A 27,579-nucleotide genomic window follows, 5' to 3' on the forward strand; every position below is an offset into this window, starting at 1 on the left:
TCGCTGGTAACAGAAGTCTGGAGGTGGGGCATCCCAGTGGCAGTGGCTTGGGTTTGTAAGGTGAAAATAGTTTGGAAGAAGAGTCAAAAAAATCTTAAACCCCGGGTTTGTATCTCGAAAAGTTTGTATGATGAGGGGTTTGTAAGACGAGGTATCACTGTACCAAGAGAAGGACAGACTATGTTTGTAAAAAAAACCACAATCAAATAGTAAGCAAGAATCAGTGCAAGCTTCTTTGTGCCTTTGATCTCTGGTGAACTTTCCATATGGTGTTGCAACTCCAAACTGGAAGCAGCCATGCAAAGCTACAGTAAGTGTGATAGGAAATACAAGCTTGTACAGAAGGGTCTCCAAAGTCAACAGTTCAAATTCAGGGCTGGTCAATATGTCCTGATCTCCTGCTGTACTACCTTGAACAGGATCTGAAGCTTCACTGTAAGGAAACCTGCAGAAAGAAAAAGAAGAAGAATATGAACACATTCATAAAATAACTATAAATAAAAATAAAAGGTAAGAATATCAATATAGATTTACTAATCATCTATGTTGATAGTAAAGATCTTAAAAGCTGTAGAGTAACCGGGTCAACAGATAAGTTGACACTATTTACGACACCTGATAAATTTATAGATATGAATTTATCTCTTCTTTCTTTCTTTCTTTCTTTCTTTCTTTCTTTCTTTCTTTCTTTCTTTCTTCTTTTCTTTGTTTTTAATTTTTCCTCTTCTCTCTCCTTCCCCCTTTTCTCTCTTTTTCTTCCTCTCTCTTTAGCTTTATTTTCTTCTATATATGTAAGTGTGTATTTTGATTTATAACTCTATACTCTACACTGATATACATTTGTACCAATATTCATATAGTCCTTTTGCTTTATGTATCCCCTCCCCTATTTATCTTCAATAAAGATTATGATTTCTTTTTTTTAAAAAAAGGTAAGAATAGCCCCCCCCTCCCCCTGTTGATTGAACAGTGATAGCTGATCTTCTGGTTTTCTAGACCAGGGGTCCCCAACCTTGGCAACCTTAAGACTTGTGGACTTCAACTCCCAGAATCAGCATGCGCGGAAGCAAAAAAACCATGCCAAAACACGGGCGCGTCTGCAACTCCGCGGGCAATTTTGCTACCTGCACAGGTGCAATAGCATAATTGTGCTGGACTCCACTAGCACTCAGAGCCAAGGGGACAAGCACACGTCAGCATTCCACCTTAGCAGCCCACATTTGATCATAGGCCAGTGATGGTGAACCTATGGCACGGGTGTCACAGGTGGCACGCAGAGCCATATCTGCTGGCACTCAAGCTGTTGCCCTAGCTCAGCTCCAGCGTGCCTGTGTGTGCCAGCCAGCTGATTTTGGGCTCACACAGAGGTTCTGGGAGGGCATTTTGGCTTTCAGAGAGCCTCCAAGGGGATGGGGGAGGGCATTTTTACCCTCCCCTGGCTCAAGGGAAACCTTTGGAGCCTTGGGAGGGTGAAACACGAGCCTACTGGGACCACCAGAATCTGGGAAACAGGCCATTTCCGGCCTCCAGAAGGCCTCCGTGGGGTGTGGGAAGCTGTTTTCACCCTCCCCAGGCATTGAATTATGTGTGTGGGCACTCGCACATATGCAATAGTGCACCCACATGTACTTTTGGCACCCGAAGAAAAAAGTTTCACCATCACTGTCATAAGCTATGACTTTAAGGACATCATCCTTGAATACAGTTCATCTGTCTGGAACCCATACCACATCTCGGACATCAACACCCTTGAAAATGTCCATACTTCACCAGAAGAGCCCTCCACTCCTCCACTCGAAACAGAATACCCTACGAAAGCAGACTATCAATCCTACGTCTAGAAAGCTTAGAATTACATAGCCTAAAACACGATCTAAGTATTGCCCACAAGATCATATGCTGCAACATTCTACCTGTCAATGACTACTTCAGCTTCAATCGTAACAACACAAGAGCACACAACAGATTCAAACTTAATATTAACCGCTCCAAACTTGACTGTAAAAAATATGACTTCAGCAACCGAGTTGTTGAAGCGTGGAACCCATTACCTGACTCAGTAGTGACAACCCCTAACCCCCAACATTTCTCCCTTAGACTATCCACGATTGACCTCCCCAGGTTCCTTAGAGGTCAGTAAGGGGTGTGCATAAGTGCACCAGTGTGCTTTCCATCCTCTGTCCAATTGTCTCTCCTTATCTCATTTATATTTTCTTCCTTTCAAATATGTTCACCTATACTTTTATATCTTTTCTTCTATTCGTTTCTTTATTTATATTACTACATATCTATTCTCTTCAATGTATGTATTGGACAAAATAAATAAATAAAATAAATAAATAAATCATAATCCAGAACGGTCGACTCACAGAAAGTTTTATGGCAACAATTTGGGATTGATTGTTTGATGAGCAAATAGTAAGCTGGAAGACCACTTAAAACGATGGCACATCCAATGCTGATATTAACCGGGTCTGAGTAGAAAGACATTCCCACCGTGAAAAGGCAGATGACGGTAAAAGAAATGGGAATGAAAAGAGGAACCTGGAGGGAGAGAGAAAGGTATGCTATCAGGCAAAATTGTTCCATAGGTGGCCTTTGTCATATTGTAATTAAAGTCTCCATCATAGACGGAACCTGTAATGATCTGTGGGAATGTCCTTGAGAAACAGCAGCAGCAACAGACTAGGCTAGGGAAAGGCAAAGTTGGCTCTTCTATGACTTGTGGCCAATCATGCTAGCTCAGGAATTCTGGGAGTTGAAGTCCACAAGTCATAGAAGAGCTAACTTTGCCTACCCCTGGACTAGGCCATGGGTGTCAAACTCCTGGTATCACGTTGCCCCTTGGAGAGGGGCGGCATACAAATCCAAATAAATAAATAAATAAATAAATGAAGGAAGGAACGAAGGAACGAAGGAAGGAACGAAGGAAGGAACGAACAAACAAACAAACAAACAAACAAACAAACAAATAAATAAAAATTCGCTTTAGAGTCTGACGGTCTCTCTCAGACAACTTCGACTTTCAACCAGACCTGTGCTTGGCTGAGGACATTTTCCCTTCTCTTTCAAAAGCGGTCATTACTTTTGAAACCTTACCTCTTGAAACGCCAAACATTGGGGCACTTTCTGTTACACTAGCGCCTGCCATTCGAGCACCAACAATTTGGCCTCTTTGAAAGTCTGAGAGGTCTGCCATTTCTAGAAGGTTATAACCAATTTCCTTAAATTTCTGTTTTTAAAAAAAGGTAGTTTAAAAAAACGTATCAAATAACAGAATTTTAAAAAACATTAAAATATGTCAAGTTTTGATTGATTTGAATATGTTCAAACATTATGATGCCAAAATGTGTTTCCATTTTTTTGTCAACCCCCTGTATATCCCCTCAACAATTCGGGTCCTCATTTTAACCACCTCAGAAAGATGGAAGGCTGAATCAACCTTGAGCCTGGTGAGATTTGAACTGCCCAATTGCAGGCAGCCAGCAGGCGTAGCCTGCAGTACTGCATTTATTTATTTATTTATTTATTTATTTGTTTGTTTGTTTGTTTGCTTATTTACTTACTTACTTACTTACTTACTTACTTACTTACTTACTTACTTACTTACTTACTTACTTACTTACTTACTTTTACTTACTTACTTACTTACTTACTTACTTACTTACTTACTTACTTACTTATTTATTTATTGGATTTGTATGCCGCCCCTCTTCATGGACTCGGGGCGGCTAACAACAGTGATAAAAACAGAATGTAAAAATCCAATACTAAAACAGCTAAAAAACCTTGTTATAAAACCAATCATACATACAAACATACCATGTATAAATTGTAGAAGCCTAGGGGGAAAGATTATCTTAGTTCCCCCATGCCTGACAGCAGAGGTGGGTTTTGAGGAGCTTACAAAAGGCAAGGAGGATGGGGGCTATTCTAATCTCTGGGGGGAATTGGTTCCAGAGGGCTGGGGCCGCCACAGAGAAGGCTCTTCCCCTGGGCCCCGCCAAACGACATTGTTTAGTTGACGGGACCCGGAGAAGGCCCACTCTGTGGGACCTAACTGGTCGCTGGGATTTGTACGGCAGAAGGCGGTCCCAGAGATATTCTGGTCCGATGCCATGAAGGGCTTTATAGGTCATAACCAACACTTTGATTTGTGACTGGAAACCCGATCGGCAACCAATGCAGACTGCGGAGTGTTGGTGTGACATGGGCATATTTGGGAAAGCCCATGATTGCTCTTGCAGCTGCATTCTGCACGATCTGAAGTTTCTAAACACTGCACCACCACGGCTAATAACATCAATGCCACTTTACTATTTGATTAATATTTGAGAGGAATTAGACCAAAGAACTCTTGACTCACCTCTCCAGAGCTAATGAAAAAAGGTAAAGCATTATGTTCCTAAGAGACTTCAAACTATCAAACCTTACCTTGAATGGGCTTAATATATCAGGATGCCGACAGCGATGAACTATAAGCCCAAGGGTGGCTAATCCTATGAAGAGCCACCGGGAAAAGCTGAAGAAGTTTAACAAGTGGTAAAGATCTCCCACACAAATCATGGCTGTGACCAAAGGGAACTTGAAGAAATAAAATGAAAAGATAGTAAATTAAACCATCAGTGTTTTCATAGGAAGAAGGCAGAAACCCAAAGCTAATTTTGGCTCATTTGCTTTGGACACAGCACGAAAAGTTGTGTTGTTGTTTTTCAAAATCATTTATAGGGTGTTGCACTTGCATTGCCAACAGTTTCAAGAATGCAAGTTTGTTCCTGCTTTGTGAAAGGAGTTTAAATTTCAGACATGTGTTTAAAATGACAATAGCTCACAGGCCAAATCCAAACCATAATATTTTAAACTAAATAGAAGTAAATCCACTGAAATATTTTATAAATCTTCGAACAGAAATCTATTGTCAATGTGGGCTGCTAAAGAGTTAATGAGTTTTAGCTGATTTTAATTTTAACATATGATCAATACACCAGCTTATTGTAATTGGTTCCATCAATCTTAGAAGGTAAAATTTTGCAAAATAGATTGTTTCATTTAGGAATAACACTTGGCATTTTGTGAAAAACAAAAAGCATTGTAGAAAATTAACCCAAGACAGAACATATAGATAAAGCTTGCAAAATCATATGCTATCTGGATGTGTTGAATTACAAGTCATAAAATCCCTGTTAGCAATGGCCCTTCACTACTATTAACTTTATTATTATTATTATTATTATTATTATTATTATTATTATTATTTATTAGATTTGTATGCCGCCCCTCTCCGTAGACCCGGGGCGGCTCATAACTGCCTTTCCTGTTCCACAAGAACACACAACTGACTGGTGAATAGGAGTTGTAGTCCAATCAGATACAAGTAGAAGACTAGCACAGAAATTGAAAATGCTTTTTGTAAATCACAGACACGCTGTATACTGTATACTGTATACTGCTCAAAAAATAAAGGGAACACTCAAAGAACACATCATAGATCTGAATGAATGAAATTTTCTCATTGAATACTTTGTTCTGTGCAAAGTTGAATGTGCACAACAGCATGTGAAATTGATTGTCAATCAGTGTTGCTTAAGTGGACAGTTTGATTTCACAGAAGTTTGATTTACTTGGAGTTATATTATGTTGTTTAAGTGTTCCCTCTATTTTTTTGAGCAGCGTATATATGCATGAAGATACATATGCAGACATGCTACAATTCACCACAAAAACCTGGGTTATTTAACCTTTTGTGGTTGTGGTTGTTTAAGAGTCTTAAATAATAATAGTATTGGGAAAAGTAGAAGAAAAGAGAAGAGGATGACTGACTCAACTACAGCAGTGATGGATTGATTGATTGATTGGTTGGTTGGTTGGTGGTTGGTTGATCGATTGACAGAAACTTTAGAAAAGTTGATGGCCCAGTGGTGGACAGATCACCTTGGAGAAGATCTATCTACAGTATATAGTTGCTAAGAGTCAACATTGACTTGAAGGCACAAAATCAGGGGTCCCCAAACTTGGCCACTTGAAGACTTGTGGACTTCAACTCCCAGAATTCTCCAGCCAGCATAGTTGTCTGGAGAATTCTGGGAGTTGAAGTCCACAAGTCTTCAAGTGGCCATGTTTGAGGACCTCTGCACAAAATCATAAGCAACAATCAATATAGGTGATTGTGATGATTTTAAAAGCAAAACAACACACTTTCACAATTATTGGTATTACTGTGGTAAGGTAATAAATAACACAAGCTGTTTTAATTATTGTCAGCTAAAGATGATTGTAAACAGGCTTGCCACATCAGAGCCACTGAAGTAAGAAATGAATCTGACGCTATAGACAAAGAATCATACCATCAGCAAGACGGCTGGCAGTGGGGTATGGCGTTGGATGTGGATCATAGAGAAGAGGGTGGGCCATTGCCCCTCCCTGGAAGCCACAAACAATGTCCTAGAAGTAGAAAAATGGCTGTAAAAGAGCTCAAGAATGTAGGAAAACTTCACTAGTAGAAGCCTAGTAGATTGGAAACACATTTCATAGAGGTAATTTTATGCCATTCTTCAAATGATAGCGCTAAATGAAATCAGGCAATAATACTTCTAAAATCTAAATGCAAAAAACAGTCAGCAGGGTGCCTCAAACTTCTCAATTCTCTTGTTTCAAAATGATAAGATAGAATAGGGTAGGATAAGATAGGGTAGGATAGGGTAGGGTAAGGTAGGGTAGCGTAGGGTAGGGTAAGGTAGGGTAGCGTAGGGTAGGGTAAGGTAGGGTAGCGTAGGGTAGGGTGGAATGGAATGGAATGGAATGGAATGGAATGGAATAGAATAGAATAGAATAGAATAGAATAGAATAGAATAGAATTCTTTATTGGCCAAGTGTGATTGGACACACTAGGAGCTTGATGCAGAAGCTCTCATTGTACATAAAAGCTATAAGTGATAAATCATGATCATAATCATCATAAAAATACATTCAGCACAAATCATAAGATACAACAGTGTTATTCATAGCATACTAAAATAAAATTTGCTTTATTTTATTGGTATTGATTTAATTAACTATTTATAGAATGACCAATTCTTCTTTTATCCAAATGGTTACTATTTTCCAAGACATTTGGAAATTTTAGAGGAGACCAAAAAAGGCCATAATTCAGGGTATTATATGCACAATCAAAACAGCAGGAAAAATCTACCCCATCTTCTGAAAACCTGGCTGATTTTGACTTGTCAGCCCAGCCACCACTGTTTGCAAATCTAAATTTATACATGTATGAACTTGATCGATGGTGATATATTTAACAGTCCATATTAAACAAGGCAAGGCTCAGCATAAAGTTCAACACCTAAAAAAAAGGAGTATCTGTGAGAAAAAAACCCCACACAATTTTCTCCCCCTTTGCTTCAAAACGTTAGAATGGATCATCTGAAGGAGACAACAACTTAATTCCTCTCAAATTCCCACTTCTCTTTTTTCTCCACAACTGACGTCTACAAGCAATCACATCTGTGTAGTGAAAATGAGGACCTGGAAATGAATTAGGGAGAGGAAATAGCTAACCCCAAAGGGGAAATGTAGGGATACAAAATTCATTATAGTTCATCACTTCTATGTTCTAGAGCAGTGTTTCCCAACCTTGGCAACTTGAAGATATCTGGACTTCAACTCCCAGAAGTCCCCAGCCAGCATTCGCTGGCTGGGGAATTCTGGGAGTTGAAGTCCAAATACCTTCAAGTTGCCAAGGTTGGGAAACACTGTTCTATAGAATTTCCCTCCGATGTGCCTGTCTTTGTTGTATTCTGTTACTCAATTTCACATGCATAGAGTCTGAATTGAATTTGGCATTGTTCTCGAGTTGGGAAATTTCACTATCAAATGTGTTGTCCTTATTACCTATCCTGCCTCTATGACTTTTGGGTCCTAATCAATGACTGCTACAAACAATAATAATATCACTGTGACATTTGCTTATTGGTTTGCTTGTTTGTTTGTCAAACATGTATAGGATAGTAGTTTGTATAAAGATAAGTAAAAATAATGATTAAAAAAGGACAATAGGATAGGGACGGTAGGCACAATGGTGCGCTTATGCACACCCCTTACAGACCTCTTAGGAACGGGGAGAGGTCAACTGCAGACAATCTAAGGTTAAAGTTTTTGGGGTTTGGGGAAGAAATCACAGACTCAAGTAGTGAATTCCAAGCATTGATCATTCTATTGCTGAAGTCGTATTTTCGGCTGTCGCGTTTGGAGCAGTTTACATTTAGTTTGTGTTCTGGTTCAGCCTGAGCCAGATCAAAGACCAGCTGCGTCTCTGCTGGCTCCATGCCTGGGGGAGTCTGAGAGCGGAGGGGAGAGTTCTTTGCAGCCAGACAGTGGAGACAGCAGTCAAGAAAGTGATGATGAAGCAAGGCCTGGGAGCCCTGGGGAAGGGCTATCTCAAGCAAGTAGCTTGGATTCTCTGGATTCCCTGGAGTCCCTGGATGACGAAGCACAAGATATCATTACTATGCGACAGAGACGCAGAGATCAAAGGAGAACTCAACTGCATAGATATTATTAGCGCTGAATGAGGAGCACCTGGGGGTTGGGTGTGGTCCTCATTAGCAGGAAGGGTTTATAAGGCATGTGAACCCTTTCGGCAGCGTGCATTGTTATCAAAGTGGAGTTGGTGTTATCTGCATTTTCTCTCAGCGTTTTTGTTCCTGGCTCGTGGCCCAGCAGTCTTGAAGACCGGTGGGAGGTTTGTGTCTGCTAGCTCAACAGCCTCATTTGACATTAAGGATCCTGTTTTTCTGTATGAACAATTGCTTTCGTGTTTCTTTTGGAGTTCCAGTGCATTCCTGACCTGTAAGGACATTTTCTGTTGGCTTCTTTTCTCTTTACCATTATGAAACTGTGTTTGGATTCAACCGGTGTGTCTGGCTTATCTTTTTGGGTTGGTCATAGCTTCCGGAGTGACCCAGACAGAACAGTTTGAATCTATTATGTGCTTGTGTGTTGCTGCAGTTGAAGGTGAAGTAGTCATGAACAGGAATATGATTGTATGAATTACAGATAGATCAGATCGGAGGCGACATAGTTGTAAATTGTGTCATGAGATATAAAGGTAAACATTAGAAATTAGCCAGCTACCAACCTTGAAAATGTAAAAATGCCCCCGTTCATGGTTCCGAAACAAGACAGGGAAACCAAGATTGGAATCACAGAGATGAGGCTCTGGAAAGCCTTCCGTGCAAAACTCTGATGGGAGAAGAAAGGCATGGTGGTGATTCATTCACATATGGGAAGCACAGCAGGAATCAACTCAGCGACAAGCAAAAACCACCAGGAGGCCTTCAGGAGATGTTAGGGCATCAGCTCAACAGTACAGTATTTCATTTCTACTTTTACACCTGCTTGTTCCTTATGTCCCTAATTTTATTACTGCTTGCTCCATCAGCCTTTAAGAAAGCTTTTGAAATACTCTAACTAATCGTGAAATTGTTGGGCAGAGCTACTCGGTCCATAACCTGTTTTGCGCACACGGAGGTTAACCCACCAAGTAGCCATAGTTAACCACTAAACCTAATTGAAGTCTTCAATGAAACACAGCAGCAGGCTTTCTTGTAAAAATATATTTACTTCTCTTTTATCAAACTGCTTCTTTAAACAAATTATCATACAATACAAGTATATAACTCTTACTAATAAATCCACCACTGCAACCACTAAGCACTAACCACTAAACTACAAACCACTCTATATCAAACTACTCTATGTAACAAACCACTCTGTAACAAACACTCTCTGGAACAAACCCACACCCATGCGAGGGTGTTCCTCCTTAAATAGGATACAGCCAATCAGGTTGCAGTACAATTAGCAAACCCATGATTACATGCTGATTATGGCTTACATCAGCTACTCCCATGGTTACAAACAATTTACTTGCATTGTGAACTTATTTCTGACAGAAATATTATGTGTTTGTACATATGTCTGCATGCATTGATCAACCTCTATATCTCTCTATTTTGATCTGTCTCTCAGTAGTTGGTCAAATCTGGCAACTCTAAGATTGTGAGCTTCATCTTGCAAAATTTCTGAGTCAGCATATATTTAGAAGAGATAACAGTGCTGCCTCCACTTGAGCCCCTACCCCTGTGTGAATATTCCTACTATTTGCTACTCCAAGGCTTTACAAAGATAAAACTGTTCTGTCGGGCTCTCTGGTAGAATCTTCCCAAAAATTCACAGGTACAAATTTCAGACACACACACGTTTGAAAATTAAAAACAATGTTCTTTATAATGAAAAGTCACTTAACCTAAGCCCTCTTTTGGTATAGCAAAGAGCACTGGTCTCCAAACAAACTGGTAATTTATACAAGTCCCTTATCAGTTCTGTGATACTTAGCTTGCAGCTGTGAGGCAATTCACAGTCCTTCTTCTTTCACAAAGTGAAACACACTTTGCTCTGGTTTAGTTTCAAAGCAAAAAGTCAAAGTCAGTAAAGCAGTCACGAAACACAACGATCAGACAATCCTCCACAATGGCCAAACCCACAGGCTGCTATTTATAGCAGCCTCACTAATTACCACAGCCCCACCCAACCACATGTGGCCTCATTTTCTTTGATAATAATCTCTCAGTTGTTGCCTATGCATCTCTCTCCGCATGCGTGGCTGTATCATTAACTCTTGTTCTGAATCCAAGGAGGAGCTGGATAATTGATCTCCTTCTGAGCTGTCTGCCACACTCTCCTCCTCCCTGTCACTCATGTCTTCTTGGTCAGAGGAGCCTTCATCAGCAGATTCCACGGAGGGTGGGGCAAAACAGGCCTGCAGCATGTGGATGTCTCCCCCACATCCACAGTCCTTGGGGCAGGAGCTGGGCCAGAGCTAACCACAACAAAAACAAACCCTTGGAAGCCTTAATTGGTGAAATTGTACTTAATTGCTACTTAATTGCCAAACCTCTCATCAATTGCAAATCAAAACCTCTAGAAGGAGAATCTCCAATCTTGACCACTTTAAGACTTGTGGACTTTATTTTTTAAAAAAAATATTTATTTGTTTGTTTTGTCAAGTACATATTGGTGGTATGCAAAGTTATACATAATATTCATATACATGAAACTAGTAAAAAAGAAACATTAGGATAGGGGACGGAAAGTGCGCTGGTGCACTTATGCACGCCCCTTACTGACCTCTTAGGAATCGGGTAATGTCAACAGTGGATAATCAAAGGGTAAGGTTTTGGGGGTTAGGTGATGATAGTACAGTTAGGTAGGCAGTTCCATGCATCAACTACTCAGTTACTAAAGTCATATATCCTGTAGTTGAGTTTGGCACGGTTTACTTTAAGTTTGTATTTGTTGTCTGCTCATATGTTGTTGTGGTTCAAGCTGAAGTAGTTGTTGATAGGAAGGACGTTGTTGCAGATGATTTTGTGGGCTATGCTTAGGTCGTGTTTAAGGCGATGTAGTTCTAAGCTTTCTAAACCTAGGATTGTAAGTCTAGTTGCGTAGGGTATTCTGTTGCGAGTGGAGGAGTGGAGGGCTCTTCTAGTAAAGAGCCCTCTAGTAATTCTTTGAGGAGACTGGAAGGTGCTACAGCACATGTAGAGATGGTGATAAAGAGGAGAAGGAAAGTGATGAAGAGGAGAGAAGGTGGAAGAAACAGCAGCAATAACTGAACATAAACATGCAAAATTCAGCTTCCCTCAATTATTTACTCTGTCCTTTTTTTAAAAAGGACAGCCATTCACAACAAAATAAAGGCAAGACATTCTATCCATTTGCTAATTATAAAAGGTCGTGCTTGCCTCATATGTATAACAAGTATGACAATTTGCTTAGGTCTTTTATTTTATTCCATTACAGTATTTTATTTTATTCTTTTATTTCTGTATCCAAGTCTGCAGATTATTCTATTTGTGTTTGTGTATTAGTTATACTCGATAATCAACAATTCAGAGCATTTCTTGTTCATTATCATGTTTATTGAGTGTTGTAATGCAGCGTCCCCAATCCCCAGTCCGTGGCCTGGAACGAGGCCGCAGCCTACTGGGAACCAAGCCATGCAAGTAGTGGGCAGGCGCAAAGTTGCATTTGTGTAAGTGATGCGTGCAGGCTACTATTCTCAGGAGTGGAGGGCTCTTCCTCAGCCAGAAAAGTGACTGGAATGTCAGTTTTGAAAGGGGTGCAGTGAAGGGTGTATGTGTGTGTGCGTTTGTATGTGTTAGTTTAATCTGATTGTAAAAACAGCCTCGTCTTTCAACTCACCACAGCCACTGCCTGGGAGACAAGCACATCTGTTGTTGTCAATACTGTGTAATAGGCAACATTGGTGAGCATATACCCCACAATCACTGTGATCACAGACACAATCACAGCCAGAGGGATATTTCTACAAAAAGAAAAAGAAAATAGAGACACACATAAGTACCTCTGTAGCCCACATCCCAATTAAGACTTAACCGATAAGGTCCCACAGAGTTGGCCTTCTCTGGGTCCCGTTGACTAAACAATGTTGTTTGGCGGGCCCCAGAGGAAGAGTCTTCTCTGTGGCGGCCCCAGCCCTCTGGAATCAGCTCCCCCCAGAGATTAGAATTGCCCCCACCCTACTTGTCTTTCATAAACTACTCAAGACCCACCTATACCGCCAGGCATGGGGGAGTTGAGACACCTTTCCCCCAGGCTTTTTATATTTTATGTTTGGTATACAGTATATGTGTTGTTTGGTTTTAAATATGATAGGGTTTTTATATGCTTCTTTTTAATATTAGATTTGTTTCGCTATAATATTGTTTTTTATTATTGTTATGAGCCGCCCCGAGTCTTCGGAGAGGGGCGGCATACAAATATAATAAATAATAATAATTATTATTATTATTATTATTATTATTATTATTATTATTATTATTATTATTATTATTTCAGGTGTCCTGGACCCAATGATGGGCTGCCAAAATTTTTACTGTCACACTATAGCCGTGGCTTATTTTGTGGGTGTGGCTTGACAATCATGTGACCAAGGTGGCTTAAAGATCAGGTGATTGGGTGGGAGTGGCTTACCGACCAAGATAAGTTTTCAAATAGGTGCTTGGACTCTTTTCCAGTTAATTAAGTCACATTATTTGAATAGCCACAAAAAGGACAAAGGATGGAGAGCATTATTTGTTGAAGAGCACAGTAACATTTTAAGGTTTTGTACTGAACCCACAAGGTTCAGTATGATAACAGATTAGGCAAGTTACTCAATTTTCTTTAATTGCTATAAAAGTTCAGCTCTAGATAATGACTAAAATGATTAAAGTGTTTATGGATAAAAACATACTATTTAATTATTTCCTATTTTAAAAGTAATTAAGGACCATACTAAGATACTAGAGAAGGAAGGACAATAAAAAAACTATTAAGTATTCAATAAATAGTGCATAAACTTACTACCCCCACTACATCCCATCCCCATGGGGGGCAATAGGCCATTACTGCCTGGACCTTATGCCCTCCAGAGAGAGGTGGGAAGTGCAATTTTCAAATGGTGAGAAAGCATGACCAAATTTGCCCAGCCATCTTATTCCAGGCACTGGTTCCTTGGCTTCCATGAGAGGGAAGTGATTGCCATAATTGCTTGTGATTGCTACTATTTGTAGTAGTAGTAGTAGTAGTAGTAGTAGTAGTAGTAGTAGTAGTAGTAGTAGTGTTGTTGATGATGATGATGATGATGATGATGATGATGATGATAATAATAATAATAATAATAATAATAATAATAATAATAATAATAATAAAAAAAATATAGGAATTGTTAATGAAAAATCCCAAAGGGATTTTTTTCAAGAGGCAACTGGACTTTCTGTTTTTTTCTTTGAAGACGTTTTGCTTCGCATCCAAGAAGCTTCTTCAGCTTTGAGTGGGGATTAAAGCCAAGTAAACTATTTTCTACTCCTAGGAGCAAAGAATGAAGTATAACAGAACTTCAGAACAGAACTTAGCTCAAGAGGCATTTAAACAATGGAAGCTCCAGTTAAGGGAAGTATAATCAGGGTAACAAGTAGAAGAAGAATTGGCTGGAATGAAGAGGTAGGTAACATTTATATCCAATACAGGTCAGGATAAAAAAAAAATTCTTGTCATTGTTCTTTTGGAAACGTGTCACCTATATATATTCTGAGCTTCTTGGCCGTATGACTGGTAATAGAAGCCAAATGTCCTCCACTTGGCATTCTAAGATAATTTTCAACAATCTTGCTGTACAATATAATTCTAGCTAAATTTAAATAGCAGATAAACATGAATAGGATAGTTTATAAAATAATCAATCAATTTATCAATCAAAATAGAGTTGGAAAGGATCTTGGAGGTCTTCTGATCCAATCCCCTGCTAAAGTATTATTATTATTATTATTATTATTATTATTATTATTATTATTAATTGTTGTTTTGTTGTTGTTATTATTATTTGTAGTAGTAGTAATAATAGTATTATTGTTGTTGATGATGATGATGATGATGATGATGATAATAATAATAATAATAATAATAATAATAATAATAATAATAATAATAATAATAATAATAATATAGGAATTGTTAATGAAAAATCATTAAACTTTCCTTTTTTAAAATGTATAGCACGGCTGTCATTCATTGCCTTTCAAGAATACACAATGTTATAATTCAGAAACGCTTGTCAGAACAATTTATTTATTTACTTATTCAACTTCTATGCTGCCCAATCCCATAGGACTCAGGAAATCCCATGGACATTAAGAGAAATTTCTCATTTCTCTTCATGTCCACCTCTTGGCTAAACAGGTTGCAGAAATCAGTGTTTTAAATATAACATAAAGCCTCTAGAGGGAGCCAAAGTTAATATCTGGAAGAAAATTACATTAATGTCAATTAGCGAGAGCTCAGGTATGTCTGGTCCAGAAAACAAGCATGACCTTTTTAGAGGTTTTGAGAGTTCCCTTAAGTTCCCAAGAATGGAGGAGTTTCAGTCATCTGGAAAGCGCCAGATTGTAAAAGACTGATCAAAGTCAGAATGAAGTTTCATCTTTCCAACTCACCGTTCTGGCTTCACCAGTTCTTCTCGCACAAAACCAGTTTGAAACCTGCATTAAAGGAGGAGCAAGAGAAAGGACTGTTATGGTAACGGTGAGAAATCGTGAGATAATAATTAAGAAAATTCTTGACTGTGCTGAATTAGACAAAATGACAATGGGATTAAATGAAAAAGAGGATGCGGGATACTATGAAATTTGGAACAAATTATATGATTGGCTTGAAAAGAGAAAGCAAAATAAACTAGTAAACAATTAACTTAGTACTGTAAATATGATTATTTTCAATTATGTTATTATAGAATAATTATAATAATGAATAGTGAGTATATTAAACAAAAGGATTGTATAAGCATGAAAATATTGTCAATATAAATTGCTGTATTATAACCCTAGAGCAGTGATGGTGAATAGTGATGGGCGAACCGAACCTGCACAATTCGGGTCCGTACTGAATTTTGCAGTGTTCGGTATGTCGAACATGAACCCGAAATTTTTCCAAACTTCGGGCAAAGTTCGGGGTCATGTTTGGCGTTCAGAGCTTTGACGTCACCGGCAGGTTGCTAAGGATGCCAAGGTGATCACTTCCTGGATTCCATGGAATCCAGGAAGTGATCACCTTGGCGTCCTTAGCAACCTGCCGGTGACATCAAAGCTCCGCCCCCGGAATCTCTTCATGGGAGGCATTCCCTGTTCGGGTTCGAGTTTGAGTTCGGTTCGGGTTCAGCCGAATTTTGCGTAAAATTCGGCTGAACTTGCTGAACCCGAACACCATTGGGTTCGCCCATCACTAATGGTGAACATAGTTCCCTCTAAGCTGAGCAGTGAGCAATCTCTCACTTAAAAATCATCATCAACTCAGAGTTTTCCAAACCTGCCCAGAAGCCGAGAGGGAAAGAGTGAGAGGGAAGGAGAGAGAGGAAGAGAGAGAAACAGATAGAAAAAAGAGAGGAAGGAAAAGAGAAAGAAAAAGAATGGGAGTAAGGAAGAGAGAAAGAAAATCAAAATCTAGTTTGAAACTAGCTCAACTATTTAAGTGGCATTTTGATATTGATAGAGTTGCCCTATTATGAGCTCACTGTTATAGACACACAGTACAGTATTTTATTTTGAAATTCTCTGAGGCAAAACAGGGTGGGTTGTTTGTTTGTTTGTTTGTTTATTTGTTTATTTATTTATTTGTGCTGCCCAGTCCCGAAGGGACTGCCGCTCAGACACTATACTTTTCCGCCCACCCACCCCCCAAAATTAGAGGGAACACTGATGGTGAACCTTTTTTTCCCTCAGGTGCCATCACTGCCCTAGGGGTTATGTAATGTATTTTGTGTTGTGTTGTGGTATGGTGTGTTGCGTTGTGTTGTTTTGTTTATCTTTTGTATATATTTTTTTGTTTTTAAATGTAAATAAATAATAATAAGGAAAAAAGTTTTTAAAGAAAAAGAGAAATCACGAGATGGTTTCAGAAATATACATCAGGAATGCATACCATCCAGAGTAGGCGAACATGCCTGCATAAAAAGCTAAAGGTAGTTTGTCCAAAACGAGTGTTTGGGTATTGAAGGCATCCTGGAAATTTCCTGTACAACCTAAAGAAAAAAGTAAAATTACAAAGCAAAGACATCATAGCAGAAATAGATACTCGGATGATGGATAGATTAGTGCCAAACTCAGGTTTTATTTTGTGTAAATGTGAGCGCACACGCAGAGATTCAAAACAACCATCTTGTCTAAAAAGGATTTTGTTGCAGGAGATAAGAAGACACTCCTTCTGCTTGAGATCTCACAAGCCATTGCCAAATATAGACAATGAATGAATTATAACAACAACTAGATCGGGTTAACATTACAATAAGCCATGTTTTAACCATCATTTGTTGAGTATGTCATATTATAAACTATAATGATTGGCTTTCTTTCTTTTTTAAAAATATATTTTTACTGGTTTTGCACATTGAAATTAACATGAAACAAACATAAAACGGTGCACAGTGCATGTGCCCATCACCCGACTGACAATCCCACCACCACCACCACCAATTGCAGGGGGTTCAAATATTTACTAATTTATATTCTTTTATTTCCTTAGCTCTACTTTGCATTTGTTTATTATTGAAAGAGTGATTGGAGTTTGTTTTTCACATTTTCATCACAAATTCTACTCAGCATATAATCTTTCACCTTATCCCATCGTACCATCAGCTTCTCCAATTTATTTTCGTCAAAATTGTTTAATATTATTTCCATGATTTCATCATTTTGATGATTGGCTTTCTTATGGAGAACTTTCTGTTCCTGAAAACACCCTTCTTCTTCATTTCTGTCAAATTGTATAGGATGCGTTCAAAGCCTTGGATCCTCTGAAGATCCTTCCTTGTGTTTTTATCATTGTGCTGATTGACAGAGAACAAAAACAACAATGTGAAATACCTTGAGCTAAAAGTATCATGCCTGGGACAATAATGAGAGAGAGGGCTGCCAACTTGATGATAGATAAGATGGTCTGAAGCCGGGCACTCCAGCTGACACTCCAAGAATTTAAGGCAAGGACAATGTCTAGAGTGGCAAGAAAGGGAAAAAATATTTGATTGGCATGGGTTAAGTACACAAAATCAGCATGACTCGTTAGTGCTAAAGAAATAAAATGGCCAAGATTTCCATTGGGACTTACAGTAACCCAGGAGAGCAACAAGCTTCACAGCCAGCAGTGGAGCCGAACAAGAGGCAAAAAATGGCTCCAATATGTAGCGTCCAAATGCTAAAGCGACAACGGCACTGTTGGCTGGTCTAGGAAAAAAATTGATTTATTTGTTTGTTTGTTTTGTTGAGTACGTATTGGTGGTATACAAAGATATAATAATATTTCTATACATAATACTAGTAAAAGTGAAACATTGGGACAGGGGACGGAAGGCACTCTGGTGTACTTATGCACGCCCCTTACTGACCTCTTAGGAATCGAGAGAGGTCTGTTAGTACATGGTATTCATCTGTTTTGGGGTTACCATGTAGTAAACTACCAATGGTAGTCTATGTAAAATGTAATATATCTTTAAGAGCTTTAACTGGTTTGGCCATAAGAGGGCGCCAGTACCGTTTCCTGTCTGCAGATTATTCTATTTGTGTTTGTGTATAAGTTATACTCGATAATCAACGAATCAGAGCATTTCTTGTTCATTATCATGTTTATTGAGTGTTGTAATGCAGCGTCCCCAATCCCCAGTCCGTGGCCTGGAACCAGGCCGCAGCCTATTGGGAACCAAGCCATGCAAGTAGTGGGCAGGCACAAAGTTGCATTTGTGTAAGTGATGCGTGCATACCAGGGGCAGGCTACCATTGTCAGCCTTACCTGAATGGGCTGGGATGTCCCCACCCCACCCCTGCATGCCCCTTTGCCCTGTGTGTGTGTGTCCCCCACGCGGGATTCAGCATCTGCACATGCGCAGAAGCCTAATCTCGCATGAGGATGAGATTTCCGGGGGGGGGTTTCGCTTCTGCGCATGCCCAGAAGCGGAACCCTCCCCCAGAAATAGCCTATAAAAGGGTAAGTGGCCACTTGCTGCTGCTGTTCACCCTGCTCGCCACCGTTTGCTCCCCCACCCATGCGCCTATCATGGTGGGTCTCTGCTGCCTTTTGCTCTGCCCGCCCCGGTACCTCTCACGGCAGCGGCTGCCTGCAGCCACCGGCCACCTTTTGCCCTGCCCGCCCCCACGCTTCTCATGGCACTGGCTCCCCTCCACCACCCACTCCCGCCCGCCATGCCATGCTGAAAGCGGCCTGCCTGGCCCTTACCTTGCCTGCAGGGGCGCTGCAGGCATGGTGCAGCTGAAGATGGGCAGCAGCCAGAACGGCACGCGGGCATCTTTCCAGCAGCAAAAATTGCTGGCTTCTTTGCTTCTGCACATGCGCAGAAGCAAAAAAGCCGGTAATGTTTTACCAAAATCGCTGTGGCTGCTCGTGCACGAGCTGCTGGAACCGGAATGGGCCTACACGCTCCGCTTTCCCCAGCTGAACGACCGTTCCAGGCATTCAGGCTGGAGCCCACCCCTGGTGCATATACAAAAACGACCCCCTTCTCTGCCCTCCCGCAGAGCCAGAAAGAATGGGGACTGCTGTTGTGATGGAAACATTTACCTTATAGCGAAGTATTCAGCCCATAGAAACAGGAATCCAGGCAGGGGACCTAGAGTTTCCAAGATGTAGATGTAATGGCCTCCAGACTTGGTAATCCGTGTGCCCAGTTCTGCATAACTCAAAGCACCTGGAACGATTTAATTACTATTTTAACAAATCCTGATGTAGACTTTGTATTGGAAAGGTTTGGACAGCATTCTAAAAAGGGCTGTCCCAGGAAAAGAGAAAATTAGGGCTTTCCTAGCCTAAATTATAGGAGCCCTCTGTATATTATGTACTCTGGCCTAAACTCCTAGGAAGGCAGAGACAGAATACATTCAAAAGCAATCATTTCATAGTTAAATACATTCTGTGGTCCTACCAGGTTCCCAGGAGACTAAAATTTCAAACTATCAATTGATGAAAAAGTTATCTCATGAATGAAGGCAAATATACATGCCCCAGGATAATACTAGATAAAACCAGAACTCTGCTGTGGCCTAGAGGTAGAGCTCTTGCCTCACAATCAGGAAGTCGTGAGTTTGATCCTAGGTAGAGGCAGATGAAGGGTCTCCTGCTTGGGCAGGGATTGGACTAGATGACTGCAAGGTTGTTTTCAACTCTATTAATAATGTTTCAGGTTCCAATTTGAGTCGATCACCAGGACCAAAGGTTTAATCTTCCAAGCTTTAAGATTTTTAGGATCATCAAGGAATTTCTCTCTACCAGATTGTGTTGTATGTAGGAGGGTTATCTGGAAAGTGTCATGGTCAGCTCTGGCCCAGCTCCTGCCCCAAGGAATGTGCAGGTGGAGGTGGGGGAAACATCCACATGCCACAGGTCTGTTTTGCTCCCAATAGAATCTGCCGACGAAGTCTCCTCTGACCAAGGAAGCGTGAGTGACAGGGAAGAGGGGAGTTTGGCAGACAGCCCAGGAGGAGATCAATCTTCCTTATCATCCCTGGATTCTGAACAAGAACTTATGACAGACCCACGCATGAGGAGAGTGATGCATAGAAGAGAACAACTGAAGGATTATTACAGGAGATAAGTGAGGCCACCTATGGTTGGGTGGGGCTGCTGTAATTAGTGCTACAGATAAAAAGAGCAGCGTGCTGATATAGCGTTCTGGAAATTTATCTGATTCATAGTTTCGTCAAGATCGTGGTTTTGCTGTTTTGCTGTTTCCCTGTTCAAGACTGTGTGTGGACTTTCTGGACTTTGGAATTGGACTCAATTTCCCAGTTATTGGGTGAGAAATTGGATTGCATTGAACCTGTGCCTTATGTGTATCAGAAAATCCCTTTGACATTTTAAAAGGGAGTTTTTCCTGCTTTTCTGTTGATAAAGACTTTTGGTTTTCCTTCTATTGTGTGGTGTGTGTCTTTCTGGACTAATTACCCTGTAATTACGGGCAGTTGGGACACGCCGGCAGAACAGAAAGTAAGGTTACAAGACATGTAGCTCTCGTGGGGAATTTTCGTGGGAGAAGTTGGTATTACTATCGTGTAGTGGGAAGCCAGCAGAAGAGAACGCGCAGTGCCCTTGTGAGATTTTGCTTCCTGAGCATGCACAGAAGCCAAAGCATGTGCACAAGAGAACCAAAGCTGCACGCAAAGTGCACCAATAGTGGCAATAGTGGCAATCCACCCCTGCTGAAAGCTGAATGCAAAAGTAACTCACCACGCACCAAACATAGAGAGAATTCCGCAGGCGAACCAAACTATTAAGGAGACGCCCACATTGCCGGAGTTTTTCAGGACCCCCTTGGGAGAAATGAATATGCCACTGCCAACCATGCTTCCGATGAGAAGTGAGAAGGCCCTGAGAAGTGTGATCTTCTTCCTCAGAAAGACGGCCTCTTCTGCCTTCTTAGGTTTTCCCATGACGGGTGAGAGGGATTTTAGATCGGTAGAAGAATAAGCCAATGTCAAAGATTTTGATGCTGGGGAATATCTTGAGAGACCATAAAGATCCTTCCTTGGTTTCTTGACCAACCTGCATTGAAAAAGGAAGAGCGTTCATTTCTAAAGTTAATATTTAGACAGGGAGTATCTACTCACAGTCACTCATGCCTTTATCACCTTGAGGTTCGACTACTGCAATGCTCTCTACATGGGTTACCTTTGAAGAGTGTTCGGAAACTACAAATTGTGCAGAATGCAGCTACGCGAGCGGTTTTGGGATTACCCAGACATGTCTACATCTCTCCAACACTCCATGGTCTGCATTGGCTGCCAGTTGGTTTCTGGGCTCAATTCAAAGTGTTGGTTATGACCTATAAAGCCCTACATGGCATGGGACCAGATTACTTATGGGACCGCCTTTTGCCGCATGAATCCCAGCGACCGGTTAGGTCCCACAGTGTCGGCCTTCTCCAGGTCCCGCCAGCTAGACAATGTCACTTGACGTGACCCAGGGAAAGAGCCTTCTCTGCCCTCTGGGATCAACTCCCCCTGGAGATTCGTGTTGCCCCCACCCTCCCCGCTTTCCGTAAAAGTCTAAAGACTCATTTATGCCACCGAGCTTGGTCCCCATCTTATGTTTACTTTTTCCTGCTAGGTGGTGACATTTGGTGGCAGGGGAGAGAAATAGCAATGGGAGATCCACCGATACAATGACATCAACAGAAAAGAGTAAAGAGGCAGTCTGCATTGGTTGCTGATCAGTTTCCGGTCACAATTCAAAGTGTTGGTTATGATCTAGTAAGCCCTTCATGGCACTGGACCAGAATATCTGCGAGACCACCTTCTGCCGCATGAATCCCAGCGGCCGGTTAGATCCTACAGAGTTGGCCTTCTCTGGGTCCCATCAACTAAACAATGTCGGCCGGCGGGACCCAGGGGAAGAGCCTTCTCTGTGGCAGCCCTGACCCTCTGGAACCAGCTCCCCCCAGAGATTAGGATTGCCCTCACCCTCCTTGCCTTTCGTAAACTTCTTAAAACCCACCTCTGCTGTCAGGCATGGGGGAACTGAGACATCTCCCCTTGCCTATGTAGTTTTATGTATGGTATGTTTGTGTGTATGCTTTTTAAATAATGGGGTTTTAGGCTTTTAATGTTAAATTGTTATTTAGACTTTTAATATTAGATTTGTTAATGTATATTGTTTCATCACTGTTGTGAGCTGCCCCGAGTCTTCGGAGAAGGACGTTATACAAATCTAAATAATAATAATAATAATAATAATAATAATAATAATAATAATAATAATAATAATAGATGAAAGTAGCACCTTCATAATTAGAGTTCTCCCATTTTAAAATGTGTGTTCTGATGTCATACACATAAGAACATAAGAAGAGCCATGCTGAATCAGGCCAAAGCCCATCGAGTCCAGCATTCTGTGTCACACAGTGGCCCACCAATTGCCCATGGGGATCTTGAGTAGAAAGAGAAGGCAAAACCCTCCCTTTCCCTTGACCCCCAACAAATGGTACCCAAGGGAATCCTGCCTGCCTCAAACAACATAGAGGCGGCACTTGGACACATATCCCAAAGGAGCAAGCTCATGCTGATATAAGAGCAATGGGTCTCTCTCCATCTTAAGTCACCTCCCGTGTCTCATGACTATTGCATACAACTTTAGTGTCTCTTAGAGAAATTATAACACAGAGATCTGTGACCGACGATATATGAATCAATGGGCCATGCTGGAGCATTGAAGCTAATGAATATCAACAAAACAGAGAAATAAATTAGAATGGGGTGGCTCAGTGCCTAAGATGATGAGCTTGTCAATCAGTCGGCAGTTCAGCGGTTTGAATCCCTAGCCCCGCGTAACGGGGTGAGCTCCCGTTACCTGTCCCAGCTTCTGCCAACCTCGCAGTTTGAAAGCATGTAAAAAATGCAAGAAAAAACCCCATCAGTACTGGTAGTCATTACTAAAATTATGGAGTGTGCGGAGATGTCCAAAATAGTAATGGAAATGCAAAATAAAAAAGACTCATAGTACTATAAAATATGGGATAATTGGTACAAATGGGTCACAGCAAAAAATGTCAAATTTTCATATCATGAAAGTAATAAGCCTATCTCATCTTTGAATGTTCTAAACTGAAACAAAACCAAACTACAAAATAATTCTAAAACCAACTAAACTGAAATTCAATTTGAAAAAGATTTTATATCATATCTCTCTTTATTCGTCTTTAAACCAAATAGAAACTCTTATGCATCACATAACATATCAATGCAAATACTCATCAATTTCTATATCAATTCTCCCACCTTTTCCTTTTTACACATAAGAATACATTTATTACACTGTACATATACACCCCCTATCATCCTACTATACCATGTCGTATCACCTAAAAACGTCTGCGCCACACTATCTTTCCTTACCTATATTCTTCTTTACTCATTTTTCCTTTTCACAAATCACTTTCTACTAACCAATATATATATACGTATTAGAAATTGGAAATTAAATGTATGAATTACAAATTTAACATAAGATATAAACAGTAACAATAAGGATGTCTTTTACTTACATAGTCTGAGAAATACATTATTGATACAAAATTTTTTTATGTATTGCTATGTATAATACTATCATTTTCCTAAATTATTTGATTTTGTATCCTTTCCCCTTACCCTTTTTCTCTTCCTGTTTATACTCCCCTCCCTTTTTTATTAATTTAATAAATAAACTAATTTTTTTTTTAAAAATGCAAGTAGAAATATAGGGACCACTTTGGGTGGGAAGGTAACAGTGCTCCATACGCCTTTGGCATTGAGTCATGCTGGCCACATGACCATGGAGATGTCTTCAGACAGTGCTGGCTCTTCGGCTTAGAAATGGAGATAAGCACCGCCCCCTAGAGTCAGGAACGACTAGCACACAGGTATGGGGAAACCTATACTTTACCTTTTATTCATTGAAATAAAGAGTGTGACATCTGTTTTCATTTTTTTTCCTCTGAATGACAGCCAATCTCACATTGATAACTAATTTTTAAAACAATCAAGTGCAGAATGCTCACCTTCATAAGAGAAAGCTTCCTTCCCTGTAGGCTAAAAAACACGAGAACCCCATAATCTTGCTGCCTTAAATTGCCTATGCGCAGCGGTGGGCTACGAGCGGGAAGGCTTAATTGCGCTCGCTGCGGCGGCTCATAAGTTCTTGCGGGACCAGCGCGATTTTGCTGCTGCACCTGTGAATGTAGCAAAATTGCTCCCGTGTTTCGGTGAGGTTTTACATGCAGCAAAATCGTGCTGGTCCCGCATGAACTTACATGCCACGGCAGCAAGCGCAATTTAACGATCCAGCTCATAGCCTACCGCTGCCTACACGGATATTGTCGTGGTTCAGCCTGAGCCAGATCAAAAGCCAGCTGCCTCTCTGCTGGCCCCATGCCCGGGGGAGTCTGAGAGCGGAGGGGAGAGTTCTTTGCAGCCAGACAGGGGAGCTAGCAGGAAAGTGATGAGGAAGAAAGGCCTGGGAGCCCTGGGGAAGGGCTATCTCCAGCAAGTAGTTTGGATTCTCTGGAGTCCCTGGAGTCACTGGATGATGAAGCACAAGCTATCATTAGTATGCGACAGAGACGCATAGATCAAAGGAGAAATCAATTGCGTAGATATTATCAGCGCTGAATGAGGAACACCTGGGGGTTGGGTGTGGTCCTCATTAGCAGGGAAGGGTTTATAAGGCATGCGAACCCTTTCGGCAGCGTGGAGTGTTATCAAAGTGGAGTTGCTGTTATCTGCATTTTATCTCAGTGTTTTTGTTCCTGGCTCATGGCCCAGCAGTCTTGAAGACCCGTAGGAGGTTGGTGTCTGTTAGCAACAGCCTCGTTTGGCATCAAGGATCCTGTGTTTCTGAATGAACAATTGCCTTCGTGTATCTATTTGGAGTTCCACTGTTTTCCTGATCTGTAAGGACATTTTCTGTTGGCTTCTTTTCTCTTTATCATTATAAAACTGTGTTTGGATTCAACCTGGGTGTCTGGCTTATTTTTGGGGGTTGGTCATAGCTTCCGGAGTGACCCAGACAGAACAGATATATCCCACAAGAAAATAGAGGGCCAGATGAAATTCTCCTCTTATCCCCTTAACCTTCTTTCTAACAAATGGTATTTATCCCTTTCTGAGTTACTTGTTCTTTGAGTTAACTTTTTTCTATCCCAGGTTAACACAAGAGACGTATGGCATTTTACTTGTTTATCTTTCTTTTTTTTACAATAAGGGAAACTTATTGTAACACTCTCCTTCCCACCCACCTCTCTTATTGAAAATTATAGAAAAATTCTAAAAGATCTGAATGTTTTAAAAGGATTATTTCACATTTACAAAACAACCTAAAGATATTGCAGGCAGTCTGCTACATATATCTGCAACTCCATGTTTCTTTCATGTGAGGTGAATTTCTAATTTTAAAAACACAAACCGTCAAAACACTTGAAAGCATCAGGCAGCAGAACATCAGTTTAGGACCCCTGAAGGGGATAAAGGTTTTTAAGAATGGTGGTTAAGGTCTTCTCCTTACAGTTATATAGTCATACACTGCTCAAAAAAGTAAAGGGAACACTTAAACAACAGAATATAACTCCAAGGAAATCAAACTTCTGTGAAATCAAACTGTCCAGTTAGGAAGCAGCATAGAAACATAGAAGATTGACAGCAGAAAAAGACCTCATGGTCTATCTGGTTGACAATCAATTTGACAAGCTGTTGTGCACATTCAACGTATTCAATGAGAATATTTCATTCATTCAGATCTAGGATGTTTTATTTGAGTGTTCCCTTTATTTTTTTGAGCAGTATATAACAATAATATAGATACAGCTATTGAATCCGAAATTTTCCTCATTCCTCGCTTCACTTCTAAGGGTCAATCTTAGGAAAGCTTTTACCACATTAAGATGACAACCGTTCATATTTCCTTTAAACTTCTCACCATTCTCATAATTTCTTAGGTTAGCTACACTATTCTTAGCATACATTCACCAACTGTTAATAGCAGCTCATACATAAGAAAAGGCACTTACCCAACGATTAAAGGAACCCTATAGAAATGGACCGATGCAGTACTACTTAATCCACTGAACAAACGCTGAAAACGAATTCTCTCCTTTAAGTAATCTCTAACAGCAAGAATGGGCAAAAACGTCAAACTTCCGAAGGCCCCTAATTTAGCAAGGAGTGAAAAAGAATCTTAACTTCTTTGGAAAAGTAAGCAAGGAATGTGAAAGCATTGAGTAGTGTAGATAAGTAGGATCACAGAGCTGTTGAATAATAAGAACCGGTAAACTAAGAGCCAGACACAAGTCCCTTAGCAAAAAAAAACAAACCAAACAAAACCACACACTTTTTAGGTGCACATTCAACTTTGGAACCAGTTGGAATCCTGCAGGAATTTATCAGAAGCTTAACATAATTATCACTTTGGATTTTAATTATTGGGATGACTGGGTGTTCAGCTTTAAAGGGTAGTTTTCTTTTTAAAGAGGCAACAAAGGAAAAATCCTCTGGCTGAAGTCTATTCCAACTGAACATTACTCTGACAAAGTTCACTATAAAGCATAACCAAAAAAAAAGAAAGTTAGGATAAAGGTTAATATCAGAAGCTAGCACGTTTTGATCTCAGCTGGCAGGCTGAAAAAGGCTTCTGTTTCTACTAAATTCATATTGATGTTTTCTAAAACTCAGTCTGTATAAAGAATAATGTTAGGGAAATCATTATATCTTTTTAAGGGGGGACATGATTGAAACATTTAAATATCTTAAAGGGTTAAATAAGGTTCAGGAGGGAAGTGTTTTTAATAGGAAAGTGAACACAAGAACAAGGGGACACAATCTGAAGTTAGTTGGGGGAAATATATTCTCTCCTTATTTCTTATATCATATATATCCTCTTTTTCCTTCTATCTTTATATGTATTACTTAATGCCTACTCTCTTCCATATGTATTGTATATTGGACAAAGAATAAAAAAAATAAAAATAAAATAAAAGATCAAAAGCAACGTGAGAAAATATTATTTCACTGAAAGAGTAGTAGATCCTTGGAACAAACTTCCAGCAGACGTGGTTGGTAAATCCACAGTAGCTGAATTTAAACATGCATGGGATAAACATATATCCATTGTAAGATAAAATACAGGAAATAGTATAAGGGCAGACTAGATGGCCCATGAGGTCTTTTTCTGCTGTCAGTCTTCTATGTTTCTATGTTTCTATGTTTTTAAGTTTTGCGTATCACTTTTTTCCACTGATGGAAAATTGCCAAGCTATCATTAGCAGTAGATAAGTACTTAAAAGCAAATAGCAAAGAAGCTTTTCAGGAAAACAACTGGACTTTCCGTGAAAAAAAAAGTTACAATGGAGCATGATAGCCGCTGATAACCAGGCGTTGCCTGGGTATTTATTTATCCCAATCCTGTATTGGGGAAAAAGAAGCACAGACATTGAAGTCTTTG

At 40.2% G+C, this 27,579-nt stretch overlaps 1 protein-coding gene across 1 annotated transcript; it reads right to left on the reverse strand.

Annotated features, from left to right (window-relative positions):
- LOC139169048 (cystine/glutamate transporter-like) lies at nucleotides 1–26,457 on the reverse strand. The gene is made up of 13 exons (XM_070754845.1): nucleotides 26,150–26,457; nucleotides 20,849–21,156; nucleotides 19,180–19,306; nucleotides 17,716–17,831; nucleotides 17,475–17,600; nucleotides 16,534–16,633; nucleotides 15,054–15,098; nucleotides 12,262–12,385; nucleotides 9,134–9,237; nucleotides 6,345–6,441; nucleotides 4,435–4,584; nucleotides 2,370–2,544; nucleotides 1–445 (listed from the first exon to the last, which is right to left on the reverse strand). Exons 2-13 carry the CDS (start codon nucleotides 21,042–21,044, stop codon nucleotides 381–383), a joined length of 1,425 nt encoding a protein of 474 aa, XP_070610946.1. The 5' UTR covers nucleotides 21,045–21,156; nucleotides 26,150–26,457; the 3' UTR covers nucleotides 1–380.
- Nucleotides 26,458–27,579: the final 1,122 nt, after the last annotated feature.

The sequence above is a fragment of the Erythrolamprus reginae genome, chromosome 6 (assembly GCF_031021105.1).
Source record: "Erythrolamprus reginae isolate rEryReg1 chromosome 6, rEryReg1.hap1, whole genome shotgun sequence".
Classification (NCBI taxonomy): Eukaryota; Metazoa; Chordata; class Lepidosauria; order Squamata; family Dipsadidae; genus Erythrolamprus; species Erythrolamprus reginae.